This window comes from Heterodontus francisci, chromosome 14, assembly GCF_036365525.1.
Source record: "Heterodontus francisci isolate sHetFra1 chromosome 14, sHetFra1.hap1, whole genome shotgun sequence".
NCBI lineage: Eukaryota > Metazoa > Chordata > Chondrichthyes > Heterodontiformes > Heterodontidae > Heterodontus > Heterodontus francisci.
In genome coordinates this window covers 105,560,911-105,584,905 of record NC_090384.1, presented here as the reverse complement: position 1 = coordinate 105,584,905, position 23,995 = coordinate 105,560,911, and the positions used below count along the sequence as shown (strand labels likewise).

At 44.8% G+C, this 23,995-nt stretch overlaps 1 protein-coding gene across 8 annotated transcripts in view; it reads left to right on the top strand.

Annotated features, from left to right (window-relative positions):
- LOC137377198 (F-actin-monooxygenase mical2-like) overlaps positions 1 to 23,995 on the top strand; it is a 324,020-nt gene that overhangs the window by 75,323 nt on the left and 224,702 nt on the right. For 6 of the 8 annotated variants that reach the window (XM_068046689.1, XM_068046680.1, XM_068046684.1 and 3 more), the window contains exon 2: positions 6,484 to 6,843. In XM_068046689.1, coding sequence (XP_067902790.1) covers positions 6,580 to 6,843 — 264 coding nt within the window. In that variant the 5' untranslated portion in view covers positions 6,484 to 6,579. Of the gene's footprint in view, positions 1 to 3,602; positions 3,673 to 4,827; positions 5,085 to 6,483; positions 6,844 to 23,995 lie in introns of those variants that run through there. The other 2 variants (XM_068046683.1, XM_068046681.1) reach the window with 2 other exon arrangements.

The following is a 23,995-nucleotide window of genomic DNA, read 5'->3' as shown; positions in this document are numbered from 1 at the left end:
GTAGAGTATTCATAGTACTCAGTGTGGGTAGTGGTGAGCCATGTGGAAATCATGGAGAAAGGTGGTTTTGGCCAATGATGTGACGGGATCATGTACCCAGGACTTTTACCCAGATTTTGCTGGAGAGGAGTCTTTTGCGTCCTGCCCTGTTAATTAGACATTTTCGCTTGCCCTTCAACTCGAATATAATTTGTCCTGTAACCTGCTGAGCGTGTGAGCTGGTAACGGCTCGGTGAGGGGAACGGGGCATCTGGGACCTCAGTGAACGACAGAGCAAAAAATCTGTTGCTTAACCGATGACATTTAAGGATTGAGAAATGAACAGTAGAGCAACGGAGAAGGAAATCGGATGAGTTAGAGTCAAATCAGGTTTCACAAAGAGAAATAGAGAAAGGGAAAGAAAGATTGGTTGAAGAGAAAGAACAAAAGGAAACCAATTGAAAATCTCTAACAACAATTTGCTTCCTGCAGAATAAGATTGAACAGTTTAAATTGTTCCCTTTCTGGGCAGTGATTAAATGGCATTGCACTAACAATTATCAGGTCATTAAAGAGGCATTTAAGCTGTTCATTACCAGCCCCAACTTTCTGCAGTGTTTAATGGGAAATTAATGTGCAAATCTTGCAAGTTCTTATAAATAACAGGGAGCCTAAAGGTGAGATGCTATCTGTGTGAAGCGGAACGACGTAAATCGAGCAGGAAGTTCTGGAGATTCAGAACACACAGAGTATCTCTTCATCCGCCGAACTCACTGAACAATTTGTGCATTAATAATAGCGTATGTGCTAACACACCATTAGCTTTACTGTGAGATTTGTCCAAGATAATGGCTGGGATTTTATGTACCCCCGAGGTGGGATCGGACACGGGGTCACAGAGAATTGCAGTGGGTGACGAGGAAGATAGCGAGGCGGAGGACCGATCATGACCTTCCCACCCAGAGGTGAATTGAGGGCCTTTTCCCGCCACCGCTGGGATCTTAGCAGCGCTGGGGGTGGAGTAAAACGAGGCACCCTCCCTGCGGGCTTCGGGAGGGTGGGGTGGGGGGGGTGTCCCTCGTGCATGGCTAATTCACCTCCCGGGAATCCTTCGCCCTGGACTGCAAGACCACCCCATCACCCGCCCTCGCCGGGGCCTTCCGGACTGACCCCAGCAACCCCGCCTCACCTACCTTTGTTCCGGGGTTCCAGCACTGGACTTGGATCCGCAGCCTTTACAAAACTGGCAGCAAGCACCACTCCCAGTGGCACTGCCAATCCTGCTGAGCTGCTGGCCCTCTGATCAGCTGGCAGCTCTTGGGGGGTGGAATTCCCATCCCTATTAAGTCTTTAAAGGGGCAGGGGATCCTGTCTCCTAAAGCTTTGACAAAAAGAGACCAGAGAATTGATCCAGGAGAAGTTGTGGGGGATGGGGAGTGGTGGTGGGAAAGGCCGAGGCAGAGTTGGTCCCCCCCCCCCCCCCCCCTTGCCAGCCTGGCGCTCTGCCTTCAGCACAAAATCCAGCCCAATGTGTTTCTTTTTTCTTTTCCGGGTATATTCTGATTGGTTTCATCTCCTTGATTTTTCTCCCCCTTCATGGCCCTGGTCTGAGAACTCTCTGCAGCCAAACTGTCCCCAGGACACTAGCTGCAACCCTCTTACAGTGGGGATTACTGATGGCCCTGCCTCTTAATATCTCCCCACTCCCTGTGAAAGATCCCATGAACTCTGCTCAGCTCCTGCTCAAGGGTACAGCAGGGACTGACATTTGGAACTCTATTCATAGTGTCTGGAAGAATCCCCCCCCCCACCCCCTGCCAAGAATGAGGCATATTAATTTTGACATATGGACATTAATTTTCAGCTGTTGCTGGAGTGAATACATGACTTGTTTAAAGAGATCACCAGACATTTGGCTGGAGGACATTTGCATACTAAGAGACAGTGCTTGTGGAGACAAAGCAGCTGCTCCCTGGTCCAATTAACCCAAATGGATTTTGATCACCAGACATTGAAGGTGTAAGGAAGCTCGCATTGCAGGGTCTGCTAAGATGATCGAATCCACAAACGCAGAAATGCTTAAACCAGCTGGTCGCGTGACTAACCGGCTGGTCCAAGCTTTTTGAACTAGACACAGGACAGTTTGGGGACAGACTGCAGATTGCACCTGAACCTGGAACAAGACAGCCTCTCTCCTGGCTGGCACGCTCTCTTTCTCACAAACCTCTGGCCCACTGTGGTCTCTTAAACCTCAAGAGAGAAGACTCCTACATTGAAACAAGTTAAACTGTGCACTGGGCCCCAACAAACAGCAAAACTTACTGGCAACCAAAGACTCCACATTGAACTCAAAGGACTGTAAATAACTATCAGATATTGCCTCAAACTTCTCCCCTTTACTCTTTTCTACTTTTTCTGTCTCTATCTGCGTGTGTGTTTATTGTGTATGCTTGCTAGCGTGGTCACGTTGCATATACGTAGTGGTTAACCAGATTCGAGTTTAAGATTAATAAACTTCCAACTTTCTTGTTTAAATCTAAGAAGACTTTGTCTGATTTATTTGCCTTACAATTGGAGCAGTGAACAAGGATTCACTGAGGCGGAGCTAAAAACATGGTGTTGTTACGATTAGACCAGGCAAAGGCTGAGAGGGAACCCCTAGACCCCTAACTCACCTGGTCGTAACAATGGGGTCTCATAATGATGCTTCAGTGCTCAGTACCATGACACCCACCCCTCCATGCCTACAGAGGACCACTCTTTTAAGTGGTTCAAGGTCGCCCCAGTCACTCGGGACATCTGTTGCTACGGGAACAAACACAACTGTTCCTAACAGTACAGCACACATGTTGCTGAAAGGTAAAAATATTTCTTTATTCACTCTCGGGATGTGGGTGTCGATGGCATTTATTTCCCATCCCTAGTTGCCCTGAGACGGTGGCGCTGGGCCTTCCTGAACCTTTGACAGTTTGATACAACTGAGTGTCTCATTCGGCCACTTCAGAGGGGTGGGAGTGGATTTACTTATTGGCCCAGACTGGGCAATGACGGCAGCTTTCCTTGTCCATAGGACATTAGTGAACCAGATGGGCTTTTCCGACAATCTGACAGTTTCATGGTCACTTTTACTGTTCCCAGTTTTTTATTACAAGACCTATTTTAAAAACTGAGTTCAAATTCTCAAACTGCCACGACGGGATTTGAGTTCGTGCTCTGTGGATTATTAGTCCAATAACATAACCCGCTGCCCCCCCATTCCCATTGCCTGGGATTCCTCGCTCCTACTCCACTTTCTCCCTCTCCACACAATGACCTGGACCTATTGAACCACCCTGATTAGGTGGAGTGTTATTTGTGATTGTGTGAGCTGTGCTGTAGCCTCAGTGTTGGAAGTCCAGCATCACAGAAGCAGGGCCCCCGCTGGGTTTAATGTAACACTGGAATGGCTTGTTGATGAATTAAATTTATCACGCTGAGTTCGGGATGCAGAAAGAACCAGAGAGCAGTAAGTAACACCCATCCCCGCTCAGTTATGAAATCTGAGATGACTAACATGTTTCTGTGATCAATTACCTCAGCTACTAACAATGTGCCATATTACAACTCAAACTGCCTTTGGCCATTCAGAGGGCAGCACATGAAACGCTTTCTGAGCCTGGCCCCTTCATGGCTTTAGGAGCTTTTCACCAAGAGGTAAGGGATGTTTAAGTCATGTGAATTGTCTGGAGAGAATATAAATTAGCAAAAAATAAAGGTAAGAGCCAGATCTGAAGCTGGAAGGGAAAGGAATGCTGAACTTTAGACTTTGAATTCAACTTTTTTTTTTGATGAGACAGGAAGTCTGAATTTAAAAGTTTGGAAAACTTCAAGTGAAGCAAATGATATTGTGGGTGTTGGTATTTTTATGCTGTAATCTGTTTCCCCATTTTATTGGCATTGACAGCTGTGATAATCCGTTTGAGGAGAGGGTTAATTAAGAAGAGGGCAGTATGAGGACTGTAGTTCTACTTTGTTACTGATAGAGCGATGTACAGCCAGAGACTGTGACCAACCCGGCCAGGAGAGAGCTGGTTATGTGTGGCTCCTGGGCAGGTGTAGAAGTGGGGTATGTTGTGGGTATTAAACTTCACGGTGTTGGGAGAGTGGGGTGAGAGTGTCCTCATGCCTTTTCTTTTTCTAATAAACTGCCTTTTAGTTCTGAAAGAATCTGGAGCGCTCTAACAGGCTATCTCCCCACCCCCAACTCTTCGTAACAACGCTGTACACCATGTTCCCTTCTTAAAAGAAAGACTCAATTGCTACAATGCCTCAGGACATCCCAAAGTGCTTTACAGCCAGTGAAGTATTTTGAAGTGTCAGTATTGTCGTAACGTAGGAAACGCAGCAGCCAATTTATGCACAGCAAGATCCCACAAACTGCAATGTGGTAATGGCCAGATAATCTGTTTTCGTGATGTTGGTTGAGGGATAAATGTTGGCCGGGACACCGGGGAAAAACTCCCCTGCTCCTTCGAAATAGTGGCCACAGGCACATTAATGTTCCACCTGTGAGGGCAGATGGGGCCTTGGCTGAACGTCTCATCCAAAAGACAGCGCCTCTGACAGTGCAGCACCTTCTCGGTATCGGCCTGGATTATACGCTCTGCTTCCGGTGTATGAGAGAATGATCATGATGCGGCTTCTGAAAAGTATAAATGCAGCCAGGGGATCTTGACTTCGGGCCAGAAGCACTTCCGACATTTCTAAACTGTGACCGCTGTTCAAAAGTACTTCATTGGCTGCAAAGCCTTTTCGGATCGTTCTGAAGTTGTGAAGTGCTGTATAAATATGAGGTCTCCCGGAAAATTGTGAGCACAGCCTCTGAGCCTTTCTGATATCCGTTCCCGGGGAGGGAGAGTCCTCAGGCTGCCTGCCCTGGATTATTTCTGCAACCTTTTTAGGTTTCTCAGTGTTTCTTCAATGAGTTCTTGGGACCTTTTAATTCCCTGTTCAGACAAAGAAGCAAGTTAAGGAAAGAGTTAAGGGGCTAAAGGAAGTTGCTTTGTAATGAGTTTCCTTCAGCTGAAGTACGGTAACAAGTTCTTAAATTCTGGGAGAGCTGTGTGGTGAGTAGTGAAGGTTCTTTAATTAGCATCAAAGGAAAATCACTTCAAAATATTTTGCTAATCATTTTGTGACATTTCTATTCATCTGAGCTACTGGATTATTTGAGGTAAAATTGTTCAGGTAAAATTCGGCAGGGTTAAAGATTAACATTGGGTCATGGTATTGCAACATGAACAACCAAGACACGAGGCTTTGAGCAGAAGGCTGCGAAATCTAGTCCCAGAACTGCCTCATGCTGATTGTTATAAAAGCAAAATACTGCGGATGCTGGAAATCTGAAATAAAAACAAGAAATGCTGGATTCACTCAGCAGGTCTGGCAGCATCTGTGGAAAGAGAAGCAGAGTTAACATTTCGGGTCAGTGACCCTTCTTCCGAAGAGTCAGTACTGAGGGAATGCTGCGCTGTCGGTGGGTCAGTACTGAGGGAATGCTGCGCTGTTGGAGGGTCAGTACTGAGGGAGTGCTGCGCTGTCGGAGGGTCAGTACTGAGGGAGCTTTGCTCTGGAGGGGGCAGTACTGAGGGAGTGCTGCACTGTCTGGAGTTGCAGTACGGAGGGACTGCTGCACAACTGGAAGTGCCGTCTTTTGGATGAGGCATGAAACTGAGTCCCCATCTGCCCTCTCAGGTGGAAATAAATGATCCCACGGCCATGACTGTGAAGGAGAGCAGGGGAGATCTTCCTGGTTCCCTGGTCAATATCCCTCAACATCAGTAAAATTAGATTATCTTGCCATTCATCTCATTGCTGTTTGTGGAATCTTGCTGTGTGCAAATTGGCTGCTGTGATTCCTATATTACAGCAGTGACTACACTATAAAATGTACTTCATTGGCTGTCAAGTGCTTTGATTCGTCAAAGGTGCTATAAAAATACAGGTTGTTGTTAATGCTGAGATTTGTTAGAGAATTGCGTAGTTTGATTGTTAGAACACAGCCAAATGTCAATGTCAAGTCAACCTTTTACACACCGGCCCCATCGTCACATTTTCAATGCAGCTTAAATTATCAGCTGGGATTCTTGGGCAGCCAGTGATGTGAGGGTAAATTCACTGGTGTCTGCTCCTTGTGTAGAGCCAGACCTGAAGGGAATGTGGCTCGTATAATAATTGAGGAGGAGACTGAAGAACTCATCCTGTGGATAATAGAAAACTTCAAGAAAAAGTTGAAAGAGATGCAAAGTGTTAGTTTATGTTTGGTTACATTGACTAAATAAATGGATCTCACCTCTGAATAGTTTGTAATTTATTACATAAGATATTGAATTTGTGTTCTCTTTTTTTACCTGATGAAAATAATTGTCAATGTGCAGAACACCTTGACTTAATCACTTGTAAAATCGCCTCACTTGAGTTAATTTTTGATGGATTAATTGTGCCTTTGTTTTGGAAACTTTTCAGGTTTGCAATGTCTGAAAATAAACATTAATCAATTCTGCTGTCTACGAGCTGTCAACATCCCACCTACTTCTCTTGAGTGAGGGCCACAATCAAACCATGGGTGAAAATGATGGTGATAAAACCAGCCAAGCTGGACAACTCTTTGAGAACTTTGTACAGGCTTCGACATTCAAAGGCACGCTGCAGGCATTCCACATACTCTGCCGTTACCTTGACCTCGACCCATTAGACCATCAGATGTTCTATACCATGCTGAAGTCAAAGATCAACTCATGGAAAGCCAAGGCTCTATGGAGCAAACTTGACAAGCAAGCCAACCACAAGGAGTATAAGAAAGGCAACGCCTGTCCCAACACACGGGTGAGTAGAATTTAATCTAATCAACTGCTATTGAATTGTAAGAATATAAGAAATAGAAGTTGGACTCGCCATTTGGCCCTTTGAGCCTATTCCGCCATTCAACAAGATCACAGCTGATCTTCTACCTCAACTTCATTATCCCCGTATTCCTTGATTCCCATCGTACCCACAACTCTGTTGACCCCTGTCTTGAATATACTCAAAGATGGAGCATCCACAACCCTCTGGGGTAAAGAATTTCTAAGATTCACAACCCTCTGAGTGACGAAATTTCTCCTCATCTCAGTCCTGAATGACTGACCCCTTCTCCTGAGACTGTGACCCCGTGTTCTAGATTCCCCAGCCAAGGGAAACAGTCTCTCAGCATCTACCTGGTCAAACCCCTTCAGAATTTTATGTTTCAATGAGATCACCTCTCATTTTTCTAAGCTCCAGTGAATACAGACCTTTAGATTTAGATTTAGATTTTTAGATTTAGAGATACAGCACTGAAATAGGCCCTTCGGCCCACCGAGTCTGTACCGACCATTAACCACCCATTTATACTAATCCTACACTAATCCCATATTCCTACCACATCCCCACCTGTCCCTATATTCCCCTACCACCTACCTATACTAGTGGCAATTTATAATGGCCAATTTACCTATCAACCTGCAAGTCTTTTGGCTGTGGGAGGAAACCGCAGCACCCGGAGGAAACCCACGCAGACACAGGGAGAACTTGCAAACTCCACACAGGCAGTACCCAGAATTGAACCCGGGTCGCTGGAGCTATGAGGCTGCGGTGCTAACCATTGCACCACTGTGCCGCCCATTGCGCCCTAGTCTACTCAATCTCTCCTCTAGGATAATTTCCTCATCCCAGAAACCAAACTAGTGAACCTTCATTGCCCTCCTCTAGGGCGTGTATGTACTTCCCTAGGTAAAGGCCTTAGGACTCATTACAATCAATGGTACTGCCAAAAGGTTCAGGAAACTCTAGCCACCACACTCCAGCTGTAGGACAGGCAATGGGTTTGTGAATATTAGAAACAGAAGATGCTGGAAATACTCAGCAGGTCTGGTAGCAACTGTGGAGAGAGAAACAGAGTTAATATTTCACATTGATGACCTTTCAGCAGAACTGAGAAATGTTAGCGATGTAACAGGTTTTAAGCAAATACAGAGGTAAGAAAAAGGGGGAGGGAGGAAAAGAACAAATGGGAAGGTCTGTGATAGGGTGGAAGGTAGGAGAGATTAAATGATGAAAGGAGCATGGCTAATGGAGATGGTAATGGGACAAGTACAGAAATAGAAGATGGGTGTACAGGAGGTGTGAATGGCAACAGCAGAATCATTATCAACAGCTGCTTTGGAAGCAGCTGATATGATGGAAGGTTGTTGAGTCTGCAATGCTGTGAAGTGCCCAATAGAAATGTCTTAAATTGTATCTAAGTTTAAGTAATTTCAATGCACTTTTCGAGTTACCAACTTAGTTTAAGAAGGAATGGAAGTTGCTCAGTTGGTAACGCTGTTGTGGCTCGGTTCAAACCTCACACTAGGACTTGAAGGCTAACACTTCAATGCCAGTACTGAGGGGGCACTGGTGCATTGTGTTTAGGATGAGATGTCATACCAAGATCCCATACAGGTGGGCATTAAGGATCGAAGCTGGGTGCTGTGTTCTCCTGTTTTCTGGAACAGTGTCAGATACATTGCTGAAATCCAGGTTGAAAACATCCGCTGCCTCACCTGGATCCGGCAGATTTGTTAAATCTCCAAAGAAATCCAATTAACTGTTCAGACACAACTTGCCCCTTCTCAGCCCTCCTCCAGTGGTCTTTGCCCTTCCACATCGAGGCCCCCTTGAAATCCGGCACATTTTCCTCCCAACTGAGGCAAGGTTTCAGAGATCTGTGGTTTACCCATTGTTTTTAAAAGGAAAAATCTTGTTTGTTAACCATGGGATGTGATTTGATTTCAATGAAAGGTATTGATAAGCTCCTAAGTGAACCTCTCAAGCACTCTCCATCAGCTTGTGATGTATCCCGGGGACATGTTAGGAATGAAAATGTGTCTTCACAGACTTTGCTGCCTAATGTCCTTGACAATGGAATGCAAAAATATCAACACTCAGTTTAATCATTTTTTTTATTGAAACAAATCCAACAATTCTCCTCCAAATCCATGGTCAATGAGGAAAAACTTTAACTTCTTGCTGCATTTGAGAACTTTCCTGGAATTTCTAGATTAAAACAGCAGTAGATAAGCATACAATCGGAGTTGATTGTGTGTCTCCTGGGGATCTCTGCTTCTCTTTTCAGACCCTCCTTAATACCTACCTCTTTGACCAAACGTTCGGGTGCTCCTCAATATCTCCTCCTTTGCCTAGTTGCAGCTTTCTTTCTGAATATGTTCCCATGAAGTGCCTTGAGGCTTGTTCCTATGTTAATGGTGCTATATAAATGCAAGTTGTGGTTTAGATGGGGGAATGGGAGTGTTTGAAAGTTGGATGTTGAGGACTGGAGAGGATACAAGTGCCGAACCCTTGGCTGCCTTTTCCTTTCCTGTTAGTCAGATACTGATTGTTCACTTCCCCTCATCAATACATCAGTGCAAGGCGCGGTGTAAAACTGCGAGCAGACAGAAAGAGGAAGCTACCATCAGCTCTCATGCTTTGTGATGTCACATAGATGTAGCTTAGCTGTAATGGATCTAGACATTGATTGCAAACAAGGAAGTTGTGGCAAACTTTATAAACACTGATTAGGCCTCAGCTGGAGTATTGCGTCCAATTCTGGGCAACACACTTCAGGAAGGATGTCAAGGTTTTGGAGAGGGTGTAGAGGAAAGTTACAAGAATGATACCAGGGATGAGGGAGTTCAGTTGTGTGCAGGGACTGGAGAAGCTAGGGTTGTTCTCAGAACAGAGAAGGTTAAGGTGAGACTTAATAGAGGTGTTCAAAATTAAGAACACTTTTGATGGAATAAATAAGGGGAAACTGTCTCCATTGGCAGGAGGATCAGTAACCAGAGGACACAGATTTAAGGTGATTGACAAAAGAACCAGAGGGGGAGGTGAAGAGAACATTTTTTAGTGAGCTGTCGTGATCTGGAACGCGCTGCCTGAAAGGGCGGTGGAAGCAGATTCAATAGTAACTTTCAAATGGGAATTGGATAAATATTGGAAAGGGGAAATGTTGCAGGGCTATTGGGGAAAAAGAAGTGGGGCAAGGAATGGGAGAGCAGTAGGGAAGGGAAATGGGGCTAATTGGATAGCTCTTTCAAAGAGCTGGCACAGACATGATGGGCTGAACGGCCTCTTTCTGTGCTCTTTGATGATGGTGGGAAACAGGAAATGGTACTGTACCTGCACAGAAAGAGGAAGTGCAGGGGAGATGGGCATAGTCGAAGAGTTAGAGTCAGAATGAACTCCCGGATTTATCCTAGTGGATGCAAAAGAACCTAGTTTAGACTTTGTTCTCCTGAATCTTGCACTGTTCCTCGATCCAAACAAGAGCGATTGTGCAGACTCCATTGCGAAGTGTGGTAGATTTGATGGAAGCCAGATTTGCTTGTGGAAAGACAGTGCAGTGACCCTACAAAGTGAACAGATAACCTCTACATTCTGGAGATGTGGATTGGCACCTTAAATGGGAGCGTTAGTAAAGTGGCAGTGGGTTAGGGTTAGGTCCCAGCTTCATTCCTTGCATTCTCAGCTCTGTGCTATTTAGAGCTGATATCCCTATATTAGGGGCTGAATTCAGAGTGATTTTCTACTGTGGGGATCCAGAATGAGTGTCAGGTGATGATAGAGAGTAAACGTCATCGCAGTCAGACAACAACTTCTGTCTGCTGTTGAATGCAGCCATTTATTTTCAATAGAAAGAAGAAAATTAAGAACTTGTATTTTTTCAGCACCTTTCACAACCTCAGAATGTCCCAAAGTGCTTTAGATGTCGGTCATGGCTAAGTGGGTAACACGCCTGCCTCTGATTTAGAAGATTGTAGGTTCAAGTCCTATTCCAGGGCTTGAGCACAAAAATCTAGGTAACACTTCCAATGCAGTAATGAGGGAGTGCTGCACTGTCAGAGGTGCCATCCTTCAGATGAGATGTTAAACCGAGACCTTGCCTGCTCTCTCAGGTGGATGTTGGAAAGATCCCATGGCCATTATTTCAAAGAAGAGCAGAGGAGTTCTCCCTGGTGTCCTGGCCAATATTTATCCCTCAACCAACATCACAAAAACAGATTATCTAACTATTATCTCATTGCTGTTTGTGGGAGCTTGCTGTGCACAAATTGGATGCTCTGTTTCCAATACTGCAACAGTGACTATACTTCATAAATGTAAATGTTTCTTTTTTCTTTACAGTCAGTGAAGTACTTTCAAAGGAAATTAATGTAACTGGTTAACAGCTCTGCTGAAACATTGGTACAGGAATGGAGTCAACATCTCCTAATATCACCAAGTTCCAGACTCAAGTGGTACAATCAGGGGTGATTGTGTAACGGTTATGGTACTGGACTAGCAAGTCAGTGGTCATGAGTTCAATTCCCATTGTGGCAAATTGAATTCAATGTATCTGGTGAAATTGTCTGCTGACACAAGGAGAAATTAATCTTAACAATAGTTTAGGGGAAGGAAGCGTGCCATCTTGAACCAGCCCAGCCTAGACAGGACACTCCTCCCACACTATGTGGTTCGGAACAGGAGGAGGCCATTCAGCCTCTCGAGCTGACCGTTCATTCAGATCATGGCTGATCTGTATCTTAACTCCGTCTCCCTGTATTGCTTCAGCAACCCTTAATCGTCTTCGCCTACAAAAATCTATCAATCTCAGTATTAAAATTTTAAATTGACCCCCCCAGCCTCAACAGCTTTTTTAGGGGGTGGGAGTTCCAGATTTCCGCTACCCTTTGTGTGAAGAAGTGCTTCCTGACATCACCCCTAAATAGCCTGGCTCTAATTTCAATGTTCTGCCTCCTTGTTCTGGACTGGCCCATCAGAGGGAATACTTTCTCCTGGCCTGATTAATACCCTGCTCACCTGGTGGAATTGGGGCAGGAAAATGGGGTGGGGGAGCTAAGATGGCTGCTTCTTAATGCTCTCCCAAATAAACTGGCAGCCCCTCCTGTAACAGGGGTAGCCCTCTCACCTCTGAGGCTGAAGGTCATGGGTTCAAGTTCCACTCCAGAGACATAATCTAGGCTGACACTCCCAATGCAGTACCGAGTGAGTGCTGCAGTGTTGGAGGTGCCGTCTTTCAGGTGAGGCGTTAAACCAAGGCCCCATTTGTACTCTCAGGCAGGTGTAAAAGATATCTCAGGACATTTTGGGGAAGAGCAGGGGAGTTCTCCCTGGGGTCCTGGGCCAATATTCATCCTTCATCCAACATCACTGAAAAAAACCCCCCAGAATTTCTGATTTCGATGATTCTGGGTATTATCACATTGCTGTTTGTGGGATCTTGCTGTGCGCAAATTGTCTGCCGTATTTCCTACATTATAGCAGTGACTACACTTCAAAATTACCTCATTGGCTATAAAGCGCTTTAGGACGTCCTGAGATTGTGAAAGGTGCTGTATGAATGCAAGTTCCTTTTTGCTTTTTACCATCAGCTTTTCAGGGCATCTAGACTCGGGGAAATAAATGTGGCCTTTCAGTGTCACCTGATCACTAGTTTTAAAAAGAGATTCTGCGAGTTGTCCTGGGCCCGGAGAGTTTCAGCTGTGCTTACTCTATGAAGCAGCCGTTTCTGCAACTGTTGGACAACAAAACATTCCACACACAGGTTTTGTGCTGTGGAAAGCACATTTCCCTTTCTCTTGGCAAACGTGACTACCCTATCTGCAGTAACTGGAGGGCACAGATCAAAGGATATTGGTAAACGAAGCAGAGGGGAGAGAATTTTTTTTTGAACACAGCAAGTTGTTGTGATTTGCTGGATTCAGCCGTAACTTTTAAAAGGGAATTGAATAAACACCTGAGGGGTATAAATTTCCAGCGCTATGGGGAAAGAGCAGGGGAGTGGGACTAAATGGATAACTCTTTGAAAGAGCTGGCTTAGGCATGATGTGCTGTGTCATTCTATGAATGGCAATTCAATGAGATCTTGGTTGAACTGTATCTTCGCTCGATTTACCTGCCTTGGTTGTGTATCCCTTGCTAACAAAAATCTACCAATCACAGTTTTAAAATTTCCAATTGACCTCCAGCCTCAACAGCTTTTTTTGGGGAGAGAGTTCCAGATTTCCACTCCCCTTTTTGTGATGAAGTGCTTCCTGACATCACCCCTGAACGGCCTGGCTGTAATTTTAAGGTTTTTCTCCTTGTTCTGGACTCCCCCACCAGAGGAGATAGTTTCTCTCTATCTACCCTAACCCAATCATTTAATCAGCTTAAACATTTTTGTCACTGTTGTAATGTAGGGAATGTGGTGCCCAATTCGAGCACTGCAAGATCCCACAGACAGCAATGTGATAACTAGATAATCTGTTTATGTGATGTTGATTGAGGGATCGGCCAGGACACCTGGAGAACTCCCCTGCTCTTCTTCCAAATAGTGGCATGGGATCTTTCACGTCCACCCGAGAGGGCGGACAGGGCCGGCGTTCAACGTCTCATCTGAAAGAAGGTGACTTTGACAGTGCAGCACTACCTCAATACTGCACTGGAGTGTCAGCCTAGACTAAGCACTTGAGTCTCTGGAGTTGGGAGCTATATTTAATTGGCAGCTGGTAGAAAGAAGTCACTGACGATATTTTCAACAATGATGTGAGAAAGGTATTGGACCAAAATTTGCTGACAATGTGTGAACAGCAGCTCACTGTCAACCTCCCCATAATTTTCAAGAAGGTACTGCATTTGCCCTTAATTACACATTAAACTCAGCAGGAAGTTAAGTCTAGTAATAAATAGCGTAAGGACCCTTTAAACAAAGTGTGAATTGTTAATGACTGCCAATCAATCCCTCTGGCCCAGGAAATGAACAATTAAAATTATGAAATCTCATTCCATTAGTTTGTGAATTGTTGCTGGAGATTTTAAAAATGTCAGGTTTAAAAGAAAATTCTCTTACTTCTCCTTTCTCTCTCTCTCTCTCTGTCAATCCAGTCTTTCTTTCCCTGTCTGTATTTCTCTTTCTGGACCTGATTGATTCTAATTCACCCAATTTCCTTCTCCGTTGTTCCTCTGCTTCTTCCTCCATCCTGAAATCTCATTGGTTAAGCAGATAGACTGTTGCTCCCGTCATTCACTGGGGATCTAGATGCTTCTGTTGTCCTCACTGGGCTGTTTTCCGCTCACACTCCCAGCAGGTTGGAGAACAAATTACATTTGAGCTGAAGAGTGAGGGAAACTGTGTAACTAACGGGTCTGCTGTGAGGTATAAATTGTGGCCCAATGTAATACCAGCTCCTGTGCTGTTGCTCTAGATTCCAGTATAATTTTCTTCATTAACTAGTGATGATAAATGTTTTGACTGTTGACGAACTATGTAAATCTATGGATTAATGTGCTCCATGGTTTTTGCGTTTTAGAAAATCAGTTTCACTTGGCTTCAATATGTGGTTTGTTGGCTTTTGAAATGAGAAGTGAAGTAAAACATGTCTAGTTTTACCACAAGCCTTCCGCTGGCAGGTCTAGAAAGTGAGTTTTGAGTCCAGGCATGCTATGATTTTAAATATCTGCAACTGTGAATTAAAAAAAAAGAGAAAACAGTGAGTCTGAACCATTCATTGCACAGCCCCTTTCCCCAACTATTGTGTGTGTGTGTTAGAGAGCGATTCTGCTCCCAGGGTAACTCCCCCCCCCCCCCCCCCCACCCCCCCAGCCTCCTTGCATTGAATTCATACATTTAAGATGTGTCCGAATTATACTCGTGTGTTGTCACCTTGTCTAAGAATAATTCCATTTATCTCACTGCCTTTTTTGGCTTGCAAGCTAATACAGATTTGCAACACTAGTTAGTCACCAGCTGATGCCTTGATTAGATTGTAACTGACTTTTGCATCCATTCATTCTCTGCTCTACACGTCACTTGGGCACAGAGTGAACAAGTTCATATATCAAGGTTTGTTGTTTTGGGGAATTTTACAGAACTATTTCAATTCACTTTTTTTTTCAAAGAATGTGTCAGCTGTGGCTCCCTGGGTAACACTCACCTCTGAGTCGAAAAGTTTTGCTTTCAAGAGTTTTCCATTCCAGAGTCTTGAGCACATCATCCAAGCTGGCATCCACCGCACGGTCCGAGGTGTCTTCTTTCCGATGAGACATTAAAACGAGACCGTGTCTCCCCTCTCGGGTGGATGTAAATGATCCCATGGCCACAATTTCGAAGAACAGCAGAGCATTCTTCCTGGTGTCCTGGTCAATATTTATCCTTCAACCCACAGCATTAAAACATATCACTGCTGTTTGTGAGAGCTTGCGTGCAAATTGGCTGCTGTGTTTCCTACATTACAACACTTCAAAAGTATTTCATTGGCTGTAAAGTGCTTTGGGACACCCTGAGGTCATGATAGGTGCTATAGAAATGCACGTCTCTTCCTTTAGAAACACAGCAGAGTACAGCGACAATTTAAATTGCAAAGCCATGGGGAGGATACAAGGGAGATTCATGCAGTTGATCCCAGGGATGAGAGGCTTTAGCAATAAGGAAACGTGAGAGAATATGGGGCTCTTTTCATTAGATATAGCAATTTTCATGTCCTCAGGATATCCTAAAGCATTTTACAACCAAAGAAGTATTTTTTGAAGTGTAGTCACTTTTATTTTTAGGTCAATTGTGGCAGTCAATTTGTGCATAGCAAGAGTCCACAAGCAGCAAACAGATAAATGATCAGATAATCTGGTTTTGGTGAGGATCTTGGATAGATCTCCTCAGTTACCCACTCACTGGCCAGTGGAACTAGTTACTCTGTCTATTTACCTTGGATTTTGGGAAGGTAAATGGGGAGAAACCAGTTCCACTGATCTAGATACTGAACTCCACTGATACTGTTCATTGATCTCCACACTAGATAGAGTGGATAAGAAGGACGTATACCCCTTGGCAGAGAGCTCAATAACCAGGGACATAGATTTAAAGTAATTGGCAGAAGGATTAAACGGGAGTTGAGGAGAAATCTTTTCATCGAGAGTGTGGTGGGAATCTGGAACTCACTGCCTGAAAGTGCAGTAGAGGCAGAAACCCTCAATGCATTTAAAAAAACACTTGGTTACGGCAGTTCAAGTGTTGTAACCTAAGGGGTCGCAGACTAAGAGCTGGGAAAATGGCATTAGGTTGGATAACCCTTTTTAGGCTGGCATTGACAATGGGCCGAATGGCTTCCTCCTTTGCTGCAAATTTTCTCTGTTTCGATGGCCAATGAATGGGTAACTGGAAGAGATTAGTTCAAGATCATCAAAAGGATGAAGAGAGAAGTCAGGAGAATTAACTTACACAGGAGTGTTGGGACATGGAATTTCAGTTGGAAGCAGTGTCCATAAACACTTGTAAAAGCGAAACTGGACAAAGATTTGAAAAAGAAAAATGTGAAAGGGCAGGAGAATGGAGTTTTAGTTTTAGTTTTAGTTATACAGCACTGAAACAGGCCCTTCGGCCCACCGAGTCTGTGCCGACCATCAACCACCCATTTATACTAATCCTACACTAATCCCATATTCCTACCACATCCTCACCTGTCCCTATATATTTCCCTACCACCTACCTATACTAGGGGCAATTTGTAATGGCCAATTAACCTATCAACCTGCAAGTCTTTGGCGTGTGGGAGGAAACCGGAGCACCCGGAGGAAACCCACGCAGACACAGGGAGAACTTGCAAACTCCGCACAGGCAGTACCCAGAATCGAACCCGGGTCCCTGGAGCTGTGAGGCTGCAGTGCTAACCACTGCGCCACTGTGCCGCCCCTCTTTTTTTTTCTTCTTTTTAATCCTACACTAATCCCGTATTCCGATCACATCCCCACCTGTCCCTATATATTTCCCTACAACCTACCAATGCTAGGGGAAATTTATGATGGCCAATTAAACTATCAACCTGCAAGTCTTTTTGGCATGTGGGAGGAAACCGGAGCACCCGGAGGAAACCCACGCAGACACAGGGAGAACTTGCAAACTCCGCACAGGCAGTACCCAGAATCGAACCCGGGTCCCTGGGGCTGTGAGGCTGCGGTGCTAACCACTGCGCCAATGTGCTCCCCCCCCACCCCCCTGGATAATTCATTCAGAGCTGGAACCAAAACCCACCCACATCTCCTCAGTCTCCTTCATGGCTGGAGTCACGTTCTCAATAAGGGAGCGTGCAGGATTACTGCCCTGTGTTTATACAGCACTGGGAGGAGAAGGTGAAGAGTCCTCCAGGGATGTTTCTTTATTGTTTGCAAGCCATGCTCTGGAACATACAAAGGCCAATTGCTTAGTTTACGAGTTTTTCTTTGCTTTAAATTCTCTAATGACTGGATGATTTTAACCCTTATCTCCCATGTTGCTTTGGTGACCGAAAATGTAATGAATCAGGAAATGAGACACCACAGAATGAGGTCATTTGACCCATTGGCCTGTGCCAGCTTTCTAAAAGAACTATCCAATTAGTCCCACACTCCTGCTGTATGCCCAGAGCCCTGCACATTTTCCTGCTCCAAGTATTTATCCAATTCCCTTTTGAAAGTTACCATTGAATCTGCTTCCACTGCCCTTTCAGGCAGCGCGTTCCAGATCATAACAACACATTGCATAAAAAGTTTCACTTCATCTTCCCTCTGGAGGCCGAGGGTGCACAGCCAGAGGTCGTGGTCCATGTTGGTACCAACGATATAGGAAGAAAGAGGGATGAAGTCCTGCAGGCTGAGTTTAGCGAGTTAGGAAAGAGATTAGCAAGCAGAACCTCAAAGGTAGTAATCTCCAGATTACTCCCAAGGCCACGTGCTAGTGAGTATAGAAATAGGAAAATACACCAGATGAATGCCTGGCTGGAGGGATGGTGCAGGAGGCAGGGCTTCAGATTTCTGGGGCACTGGGGCTGGTTCTGGGGAAGGTGGGACCTGTACAAGCTGGATGGCCTGCACCTGAACAGGACTGGGATGAATATCCTTGCAGGAAGGTTTGCTAGTGCTGTTAGGGATGGTTTAAGCTAGATTGGCAGGGGAATGGGAACCTGAGGGCAGTTTCAGATAGGACAAATTCAGAGCAGGGAACGGGAGGCAGAAAATTAGCGAGTGACTCTGAAAGACAGAAGAAGCAAAGGTTAAAAAGTGCGGGGCACAGGAATTTGGCAGTGTTAAAAGGTATTTATTTAAATGCAAGGAGTATAGTAAATAAAGCTGATGAGCTGAGGGCACAGATAGACACATGGCAACATGATATCGTTGCTATAACAGAAACTTGGCTCAAAGAGGGGCGAGAATGGCAGCTCAACATTCCTGGATATAGAGTTTTCAGGCGGGATAAAGAGGGGGACAAAAAAGGAGGGGGTGTAGCATTATTTGTTAAGGTATCAATTAAAGCTGTGAGGAGGGATGATATGCTAAATGAATCATCAAATGAGGCCATATAGGTTGAGAGCAGAAATAAAAAGGGGGCAGCCACACTACTATGAGTGTACTATAGACCCCCAAATAGTGAGAGGAAGGTAGAAGAACAAATATATAGTCAAATATCTGAGTGCACAAACTATAGGGCAATAATAGTTGGTGATTTCAACTACCTCAATAACAACTGGGATACAAAAAATGTAAAGGGCACAGAGGGCACAAAATTCTTGAACTGCATTCAAGAGAACATTTTTAGCCAACACGTAACAAGCTCAACAAGAGTGGGCACAATTCTAGATTTAGTCTTCAGTAATGAAGCTGGGCAAGTGGATGAAGTAGCAGTGGGTGACCATTTTGGAGATAGTGACCGTAATACAGTTAGTTTTAGCATAATCATGGAAAGGACAAAGATAAAACTGGTAAAAGTTCTAAATTGGGGGAAGGCAAATTTTAAGAAACTGAGAGGTGACCTGGTGAAAGTGGACTGGATACAGCGACTTGAAGGAAAATCAGTGGCAAACCAGTGGCAGGCATTCAAAAGTGAGATTCTACAGGCACAGAGTAGACATGTCCCCATAAAGATAAAGGGTGGTACGGCCAAATCTAGAGCTCCCTCGATATCTAGATGCTTTCAGAGTAAGATAAAGCATGAAAAGAAAGCTTATGACGAGAAAGCCGAGAGGAGTATAGAAAATGCAGGGGTGAAGTAAAAAAGGAAATTAGGAAATTTGGGCAGCGCAGTGGCGCAGTGGTTAGCACCGCAGCCTCACAGCTCCAGGGACCCGGGTTCGATTCTGGGTACTGCCTGTGCGGAGTTTGCAAGTTCTCCCTGTGTCTGCGTGGGTTTTCGCCGGGTGCTCCGGTTTCCTCCCACATCCAAAGACTTGCAGGTGATAGGTAAATTGGCCTTTGTAAATTGCCCCTAGTGTAGGGAGGTGATAGGGAATATGGGATTACTGTCGGGTTAGTATAAATGGGTGGTTGTTGGTCGGCACAGACTCGGTGGGCCGAAGGGCCTGTTTCAGTGCTGTATCTCTAAATAAAATAAATGAAAGCAAAGAGAGTACATGAAAAATTATTGGCAGGTAAAATCAAGGAAAGCCTGAAGATGTTTTATCAGTACATTAAGAGCAAGAGGATAACTAAGGAAAGGGTAGGACCTATCAGAGATGCACAAGGGAACTTACACATGGATGCAGAAGATGTGGGCAGGGCTCTTAATGAGTTTTTTGTCTCTGTCTTCACAAAGGAGAGGGTTGATGCAGACATTGTAGTTAAAGAGGAGGAGTGTGAAATATTAGATACGATAAGCATAATGAGAGAGGAAGTACTCGAGGGTCTGACATCCCTGAAAGTGGATAAATCACCAGGACCAGATGGATTGTATCCCAGGTTGTTAAAGGAAGCCGGGGAGGAAATAGCGGACGCGCTGAGGATCATCTTCAAATCCTCGCTGGATATGGGCGAGGTGCCAGAGGATTGGAGGTCTGTGAACGTTGTACCATTGTTTAAAAAGGGTGCGAGGGATAGGCCAAATAATTATAGGCCGGTCAGTCTGACCTCAGTGGGGGTGGGCAAATTATTAGAATCAATTCTGAGAGATAGGATAAACTGCCCCTTAGAAAGGCACAGATTAATCAGGGATAGTCAGCATGGATTTTTTAAGGGAAGGTCATGTCTTGATTGAAATTTTTGAGGAAGTAACCAGGAGGATTGATGAGGGTAGTGCAGTGGATATGGTCTACATGGATTTTAATAAGGCATTTGACAAGGTCCCACATGGCAGACTGGTCAGTAAAATGAAAGCCCATGGGATACAGGGGAATGTGGCAGGTTGGATCCAGAATTGACTCAGAGACAGGAAACAAAGGGTAGTAGTCGACGGATGTTTTTGCGAATGGAAAGCTGTTTCCAGTGATGTTCCACAGGGATCAGTGTTGGATCCCTTGCTGTTTGGGGTATATATTAATGATTTGGACTTAAATGTGGGAGGCATGATTGGGAAATTTGCTGATGACACAAAAATTGGCCGTGAAGAGGATAGCTGTAGACTCCAGAATGATATCAATGGTTTGGTTGAATGGGTGGAAAAGTGTCAAATGGAATTCAATCCAGAGAAGTGTGAGGTAATGCATTTGGGGAAGGCAAACAAAGGGAGGGAATATACAATAAACGGGAGGATATTGAGAGGGGTAGTGGAAGTGAGAGACCTTGGAGTGCATGTCCACAGGTCCCTGAAGGTGGCAGGACAGGTAGATAAAGTGGTGAAGAAGGCATATGGAATGCTTTCCTTTATTGGCCGAGGTATAGAATACAAAAGCAGGGATGGAATGCTGAAACTGTATAAAACGCTGGTTAGGCCACAGCTGGAGTATTGCGTACAGTTCTGGTCACCACATTACAGGAAGGACATAATTGCTCTGGAGAGAGTACAGAGGAGATTTACAAGAATGTTGCCAGGGCTTGAAAGTTGCAGCTGTGAGGAAAGATTGGATTGGCTAGGGTTGTTTTCCTTGGAACAGAGGAGGCTGAGGGATGACTTAATAGAGATGTACAAAATTATGTACATCTAGATAGAGTAGACAGGAAGGACCTGTTTCCCCTAGTGGAGAGGTCAATTACCAGGGGGCACAGATTTAAGGTGATTGGTAGAAGGATTAGAGAGGACATGACTTTTTCACCTACAGGGTGGTGAGTGTCTGGAATTCACTGCCCGGATCGGTGGTGGAGGCAGAAACCCTCAACTCATTTAAAAGCTACCTGGACATGCACCTGAAGTGCTATAACCCACAAGGCTACAGTGCTGGAAGGTGGGATTAGATTGGGTGGCTAGATTTTTCAGCCGGCGCAGACACAATGGGCTGAATGGCCTCCTTCTGTGCCGTAATTTTTCTATGGTTCTGTGGTTCCTTTGCCTGCTACCTTAACTCTATGTCCTCTGGTTACCGACCCTTCTGCCAGTTTCTCCTTATTTTCTCTATCAAAACCTTCATGATTTTGGACGCCTGTTTTAAATCTCTCCTTAAATGTATCTGCTCTGAGGAGAAAATAACCCAGTTTCTGCAGCCGTTCCATGTAACTGAAGTAATGGCACATGCAGTGTTCCCTGAATTTGGCAGAGAGTCTAAATCACATTGTGTAATGGATTCAAAAATAACACAAGAGGCAAAGGTTGGTGCTTGTTTTGTGAAACATCAATTTACCTGGGTAAGTACTGTAAGCTCTGGAATTGCCTCCCTAAACATATCTGCTCCTCCCTCTTTACTCTGCCCCCCCCCCCCCCACACCCCCTCCACTTCTGCCTTTCTTTTTCTTTCTCTCTCTCTCTTTCTCTCACACTCCGTCTTCCTCTAAGAAGTGCCTTAACACCTACCTCTTGTCATACAGTGTGTACCATCTACAAGATGCACTGCATCAACTCACCAAGGCTCCGTCGACAGCACCTTCCAAACCCGCAACCTCTACCACCTAGAAGGACAAGGGCAGCAAATGCATGGGAACACCACCACCTGCAAAGTTCCCCTCCAAGTCACACACCATCCTGACTTGGAACTATATCGCCGTTCCTTCACTGTCACTGGGTCAAAATCCTGGAACTCCCTTCCTAACAGCATTGTGTGTACCTACCCCACATGGACTGCAGCGGTTCAAGAAGGCAGCTCACCACCACCTTCTCAAGGGCAATTAGGGGCAATAAATGTTGGCCTAGCCAGCGTCGCCCACACCCCACGACCGAATATAAAAAAAAATGTCTCCTCAGTGTTCCTTGGTGTCAGTTTTGTTTGAAAATCACTCCATGAAGCACCTTGGGGTGTTTTATTACCTTAAAGGTGCAATATTAATCCAAGTTGTTATTGTTTAGCTTGGTACCTATTTTTGTCTAATTGCAGGGGAGGCAGTGGCAGAGTGGTAATCTCACTCAACTAGTAACCCAGAGGCCCAAGCTAGTGCCTTGGGGACACGGGTTCAAATCACACCACTGGTGGAAATTAAATTTAATTAAATGCAACTCTGGAATTGAAAGCTAGTTTTGGTAATGGTGCCATGAACCTTTCATCGATTGGTTTTTATGACAATCACTTTCACTAATGTCCTTTTTGCAAAGGAAATCTGCCGTCCTTACCTGGTCTGTCCTACATGTAACTCCAGACCCACAGCAATGTGGTCGACTCTTAACCACCCTCTGAAATGGCCTAGCAAGACACTCAGTTGTCAAAGGTAATTAGGGAGGGGCAACAAATGCTGGCCATGCTATTGATGCGCACATCCCATGGAAGAATTTTCTAAAAAAGCCTCTGTGAATTCTCTTGGGACAATTTACTATCTTCAAGATGCAGGTACTTACTGCCTGCTTAGGACCTTTGATAACTTTGGAACTCATGTTGTTTAGGTAATTAGTGAAAAATGGTGGACTGATTAAAATAATTCCTAATTAGATCCTCACCGAGAAGGAGAGAAATTTATTTCATAAAGTAATATTTTGGGACCCAGTCTCTGAGTGATGTGAGACCTGACGGGGTGAGTGGAGTGAGCTCGAGAGGGACAGGTGACTTTGGACCCAAAGCTCTCCACCACTGGGGGTTTTCCTCAACTCGTGTCTGGCTCTGTTGTAGACTCGTTGATGGAGATCGATCTCTGTGATTGGTCAACAACTCCATTATCATTGGATCATGTGACTATCAGGATGGAAATAGATGGATCTTGTTCATTTTTCATCTGGCAGTTATAATATTTCTATGTTTTATTTGTTAGTTTTTTTACCTCAATGACTCTCACAGAGAATGTGCAGTTGACCTGTTCTCACATCTCTGCCAGAGTAGAGGTGACCATTTATAGGCATATGGAAGTGCACTGTGGTGGCTTGCCTTCCAGTTACAAGTGTCGATGGCTTCGACTCAACAGGATGCCTAAGCTTGCAAATTCATTATGAACGTACAAGATTGACGGGCAAGAAAAGGCCAGCTGGTACATCAAAGCAGCCCCACAGCATGACAGCCAGACCATCATGACTGAACACTTCTTCCTTCCACCTCCCATCTCTGAGTCAGAAGGTTGTGGGTTCAAATTCCACACTAGAGACTCGAGCACAAAAATCTAGGCTGACTCTCCAGTGCAGTACTAAGGGAATGCTGCATTGTTGGATGTGCCGTCCTTCAGATGAGACATTAAAACCAAGGCACCATATGTCCTCTCAAACGAACAAATGGGGAATCTAGATGCAGTGTCACAGACTCAGAAAACCAGGTTATCCATTTAGGACTCAGATGACATATTTCTTCCCTCAAAGGGTTGTGCATTTTAGGAATTCTCTACCCCAGAGTGTTGTGGCTGCTCAGTCATTGAGTATATTCAAGACAAAGGGAATTGAGGGATATAGGGATAGTGCAGCAAGGTGGAGTTGGGGTAGAAGATCAGCCGTGATCTTATTGAATGGTGGAGCAGGCCGAATGGCCTCCTCCTGCTCCTTGGCACTATTTTAAAGAAGAGCAGGGGAGTTCTCCCTGGAGTCCTGTCCAATCAACATCACTAAAAACAGCTAATCTGGTCACTTTGCTGTTTGTGGGAGCTTGCTGTGCACAAATTGGCTGCTTCGTTTCCTACATTAAACAGCAAAGACATTTCAAAAAGTACT